The sequence below is a fragment of the Bombina bombina genome, chromosome 8 (genome assembly GCF_027579735.1).
Source record: "Bombina bombina isolate aBomBom1 chromosome 8, aBomBom1.pri, whole genome shotgun sequence".
NCBI classification, from domain to species: Eukaryota; Metazoa; Chordata; class Amphibia; order Anura; family Bombinatoridae; genus Bombina; species Bombina bombina.
Genome location: NC_069506.1, coordinates 190536838 through 190542980, shown reverse-complemented (window position 1 = coordinate 190542980; position 6143 = coordinate 190536838). Strand labels below are relative to the sequence as shown.

Genomic DNA, 6143 nt, shown 5'->3' with positions numbered 1-6143 from the left:
TCAGTATCAGAACTGCTTACTACACATAACACCCCCACCCCCCAATAAACTATTTGTGTGTAGTGGGAAAATACATTATAATTATTAGATATCTGTATTTATAGGTAAATTGTCATTAGGATTGTATATGTGCTTGTAAAAGACAATGGACTAAATCCTCATGAATCTGCAGGGGGCGGTATTGCACAAGCAGTTCTGGTGAACTGCTTGTGCAATGATAAATGTGTATGCTGTCGATGTGCAGCAGACATGATACCCTACATCGTATCATGTCCACTCGCACTTTGATAAATATGCCCCACAGTGTGAACTGCTGTTCATTAAATTACAAGTCACCGAGGAGATTCTGACCTTAAAGTCTAATACTGAAAATTTTATTAAATAATCACTTGTATTATAGCCTTTTAACCCTAACTGTGACAGCATTAATTTACCATTCGCAGGCTATAAGTACATAAAATCTGTGTTCTTACTTCTGTGATGTGCGGCGCAGTCGTTCGCTGTCACTATCTCTTTGATGCTTGGCAAGATTTACCAGGTAGTTTTCCTTTTGCACAGCCTCCCAGGTGAGCATTCTGCTGTCCAGGGGTTCTTTCAGTTCCAACACTGAAAAAAAAACAGTTTATTGTTTTTTTACCCTTTAATGTATAGAAGAGAGCTATATTTCTGTTATAGATTATGTTTTTGTCCTTTTGGTTATCTGTAAAGGACAGCAGAAAATTGCTTAGAAAGTGCTGCAACTCTCTCTAGCAGCCAATGGGTTAAAAAGATCTACCTCAATTTAGATTTAAAATTTTTATTGAACATTCTTCACAATACACAGTTTGTTATATTGGAAATACAACATGTAAATTACAGAAGAATCTTTTCCATCTCTCAGTCTTTGCAAGTCTACGGTATTTCCCTGTTATTGAAGTCTTTGGCGAATCCACTCTGTGTATTTCAAACTAGAGCTCCAATTGGAGCAAACATCCTAACTTTAAATGTTTCAATTCTAAAATTATGTAATAATCAAAATACAAAACAAGTATAACAAATAAGCCAAATCACTGTACGTCTTCCTCTAATATTGTATCTATAAACAAGATCTACCTCAATTTAAAGGGACAGTATATAGCTAATTCCTTTATTACCCATTCCCTAGTTTTGCATAACCAACACTGTTATATAAATACACTTTTTACCTCTGTGATTACCTTGTATCTAATCCTCTGCAAACTGCCCCCTTATTTCAGTTATTTTAACAGACATCCATTTTAGCCAATCAGAGCTGGCTCACCTGAACGCCACGTGTGTGAGCACAGTGTTATCTAAAGTGGTTCTCAACCAAAGTGACCTCAAGGCCCGGTAAATTTTAGCTGGACATGTCCAGGGCCCGGTAGTTTTATTTTTATTTATATATATATATATATATATATATATATATATATATATATATATATATATAGTAAGCAGCAGGGATTTGCCCTATCAGTAACTAAGCAGTTCAATGTGGGTTTAGTGGGGGCCCTGGAGTGTGGGGGTCCTGCCGAGGGTCTGTCGCTGTGAGGGACATGGAGTGTGAGGTCTGGCCCTGGAGGTTGGGGGCCCTTTCTTTGGCCCTTAATGTTGGGGGTCCTGGCTCTGGAGGTTGATGGGCCTGCTGGGGTTAGGGCAGGGAGGCTACCATGTTCATTTGCATAAATTTGAATACATTTGGGTCAGTGTGAGACAGTTTTCCTGGGGCCTTGATTGGTCTCAGTCTGCCCCTTGTGTGCAGTGGGGTAAGAGTGTGCAGTGGGGGCATGACAGGTCAGGGCCCACCAGCAGGGCTATCACGGCCCGGTACTGGGCCACGGCCCGGCTGTTGCGAAACCAGGATCTATATGACACACATGAAATAACACTCTCTAGTGGTGAAAAACTGTCAAAATGCCCCGAGAGAAGAGGCGGCCTATGAACCTCCTAGGTTTAGCTTTCAACTAAGAATACCAAGAGAACAAAGCAAAATTGGTGATAAAAGTAAATTTGAAAATTGTTTAAAATAACTTTCTCAATCTGAATCATGAAAGTTTATTTTGGATTAGACTGTCCCTTTAATTACTATTCTACAACAATGGAACTGAAGTAGAGCACAATCGGCTAGAAGTACGGCTTTTAATGTGGAAAAAATGGCCATTCCGTCGTAATGGCCAGGAATACATATTACAAGTCGTGTCGGTATAGCTGTACCGCAAGCATTTTAGCCTGTAATTCAACGTCCATTCTGCACTTAAAAAATTGACGTTTTTGTGTGGGATTTTCATAGCACCGGTATTACAGGTTGTGCGGTCTGGCTAAAATGCTTGCATTACAGCCTATACTGTACCGACACGATCCATACCGCTATTGGAGACCAGTAGTTATGGATTTTGCGAAACAAAAATGTTTCACAAAATTCATAACTAAAATGTTACAAAGTACACTAACACCCATAAACTACCTATTAACCCCTAAACCACCGCCCTACTGCATCGCAAAAAAACATTTAAAACGTATTAACCCCTAATCTGCCACCCACCCACATCGGGAATATTCAATAAACCTAATAACCCCTAATCTGTCACCCACCCACACCGCCAACACTATTTAAATATATTAACCCCTAATCCGTCGCTCCCCAACATCGCCGCCACTATAATAAAGTTATTAACCCCTAAACCTCTGGCCTCCCACATCGCCGCCACTATAATAAAGATATTAACCCCTAAACCTCCGGGCCTCCCACATAGCCGCCACTAAATAAACCTATTAAACCCTAAACTGCCGGCCCCCCCACATCGCAAAACATTAAATTAAACTATTGACCCCTAAACCTAACACCTGCCTAACTTTAAATTAAAATTACAATATAACTATATTTAAATAAATAAAAACTTACATGTGAAATAAAAATAAACCTAACATTAAACTATAAATTAACCTAACATAACTATTCTAATAAAATAAAAAAATACTACCAATTAAAAAATCGAAATGACAAATTTAAAAACCCAACTCTACAAAAAAAAAAAAAAAAAATCTAAAATTGAAAAAAATAATAATAAACAATAAATTATTAAAAATAAAAAAACACACCTAATCTGATATAATATATATGTGTGTGTGTGTGTGTGAAGTGTTACATGCTTTAGTTTCATTGCCATAGCATAGCATGGAACTAAAGGAAGAAATCCACTACTTGAGCAGATTTTTTATGCACAAGCATTATCTCAAGTAAATCTTACTGCACTCCCCCCAAAGAATTCTATTATGTGAGGGAATTAGCACATGCGCGCTGTCTGACATGCAGATGTTAGTAAGTACTAGACAAATGCTTAAGCAATAGAAAATTATTTTGTGATTACATTTTTGAGCTCCACTTGTAATCCATATTTGCAGTCAGCGCACCATCCATGAGATTTTCATTAATGAGGAGCACCATATCAGTTTTAAAATTAAGTTTTATTAAACTTTTATAAAATACACCCTCCTGACTTTTCCTCTACCCAGAGGACTCAGATCCAGTAGGACGCAATACCAGAAATAAATTAGATCATACATGTGACAGGGAGCGCTACATTGTGTATTTTTGTTGATATATGGTAATTGGACTTTTAAAGTGCCATAAAACAGGTTGAGATCTGTGAATATCCTAAAAGGGCTAATTAATTTTAAATAGGATGCATAAAAAAATTGGTTAAAAATTGCTGGCAAGAATTTTAAAATGATTTTCAAAAATAAGCAAACTTAATTACATAGCTAAGCTGTCTGTATTTCAACTGAGTTCACAGCTTCTAGGCATGCTCTATCAGATAATCCCTATTCACTTTTGCATTCTACTAAAAGAACAATAAACATAGATACAGCCATAAAAGGAATTGTGTGTGGGGAGTTTGAGCTTTACAATTCAGAAACTAAAAAGAAAGGGTTAATTGGCGAGGCACTGCAGTATAAATTTGCAGGTAAAGTAATTAAAGTACATATGTCCCTTTAAATCTAAGTCATTGTGGACCTATATGATCAACATTAATGGCAGCGTTTTTGAGGTTTTGGTGACACACGGAAGGGGATCTCTCCGGAAGTTTTGTTGGACACCATCCGTGAGAGATGACAGAGTTGCTACTAGTATCATGTGTAACTCAAGATGAGCACAGATTAAATAATATATAAATCAAAGAAATAGCAGCTGAAATAAGTATATAATAAATAGGTTTATGAAAGGTCCAAGTGTATATTCTGATGGTGTGCTAGGAACAAATCATGGGATAGTGGCAGAGATATTTTTTGTTTATGTGTGGCATAAAAGCACCATAAACATAAATAAAATAAAAAACAGCATAAGAAATAAAATAGTCAAAAGTTAAAAACAAACAGGTAGCAGGAAAAAAAAAAGTCTGAAAGGCCAGTGCCCCTAGGCAGATACATACTGAAATGTCTTATCTTCTGAGACTCCACCTTGCGGATCTTGCGCTTGATAAAGGTGTGTATGTGGCTGATGATGATGAATGGCGGTGCCAGTGCAGGACGATTGTGATACTCCACAATCAGATTGTAACGCTGGAATTTCCAATATATATCACTGTTTCCTTGAACTTTGGAAAAGGTGTAACTAAACAAAAAATAAGCATATTAGTACGAAACACAACAGCTCTATTTGATTAAATATTTAAGTAGAATATTTATTTTAAATGGCCATTATAATGGAAAAAATGCATGCGCTAATTCACAACATGGTTAAACACATAGTTAAAATATTGCGCTTGAGCCGCAGAAAACAACCTAGTTTTGTAATTACCCCTACCTATCAGGCAGAGGCACCATGAAAGTCTAGGTAGATAAATCATTTGATACCTTTCTCTCAAGGATTGTTATCAACCTTGAAGCTTGAAGCAGGGTCGCTAGCATTAAAATGATTCTAATGAATTCCACTATAGTGGTCCTTTAAGATAACAACATTAAAATCAGTTGATACTTATAATGAAACTATAAAGAATTTTAAAATAATATTACATCCAAAGCTGAAGAAAAAACTAGTAAATATCAGAGACATTAAACTAGAGATTTAATTCCCCATAAATGACCAGATTATGAGTGGAGCACTATTTAATGCTCCTGCTCGAGCGTTAATTCCTCTAGAAGTAAGCTTTTTTCACGCCTCGGGTTGCGCTCGTATTACAAGTTGAAAGTAAACTGTTTTCTCTCTCGCGCTAACCTTACGAGCATCAAAAGCAGAACTTATATCAATATCACACGCACAATAGCGTATTCCAACACAGAAGTAAAAAAAGTGGGAAAAAACACCATACTTGAGTGCAAACCCGATCTCATATTCTCAAATGCACTAACCCGATATATTAATATTTCACATATTCAGAAGAATATGATTAATTATTCATAAATACATATTTCTATATATATATGTGATGGTATTTTGGTACAATATATATCTAAACCTATCTATCTATCTATCTATATATATATATATATATATATATATATAAAATTTACTCCTAGGGGTGTATTTATCAAAGCGTCAATCTCAGTGCGTTAGACGGCGTCAATACGCTCTACAGACATCGCTGATGCAGATCTAAATACAATCCCCCTATTTATAAAAAAAGCCATCAAAAACACGTGCGTCAAGTACGGTGTGAAGAGCATCGGACTGTTGTTAACTAACAGTCATCTATGTCGCGGTTTTTCCAAACTTTATTTATATCATTTCACTACTGTCCATGAACAAGTACATTTCTCTAAAGCTAATCTTTTATTTTTCAACTGTTAATGTCCAAGAAATAGCTACATTTATACCTCAACAAACAATGTCTCATAGAAAGTTATTTTTATATTTATTTGTTATACAAAAAAATCTGTTATATGATACTTTCACATAAATTAATGTGTATTTGTATTTCTAGAAGTCATATGCTTTTATCTCTTTTTTTTTTTTAATATAAATTATTATTAATGCTAGAATTTGTACATATATCTTTGCACATACTTGTATATGTATGTATATATATATATATGTATATATATCATACTTAAAAAGATAGGGTCCCAAGAAGATATATGGGACCAAAGAAGGACAAGGCTGCCAAAGTGGTTCTTCACTTGCTACTCTCCGGAAATTACAATGCTTG

The 6143-nt window shown here is 35.7% G+C and overlaps 1 protein-coding gene across 1 annotated transcript in view; it reads right to left on the bottom strand.

Moving 5' to 3' along the window:
- The window catches only part of TRPM4 (transient receptor potential cation channel subfamily M member 4), a 167050-nt gene that overhangs the window by 17495 nt on the left and 143412 nt on the right, over positions 1 to 6143 (bottom strand). The window contains exons 21-22 of the mRNA XM_053690797.1: positions 4428 to 4609; positions 474 to 606 (exon numbers count right to left, since the gene is read on the bottom strand). Coding sequence (XP_053546772.1) covers positions 474 to 606; positions 4428 to 4609 — 315 coding nt within the window. The remainder of the gene's footprint in view (positions 1 to 473; positions 607 to 4427; positions 4610 to 6143) is intronic.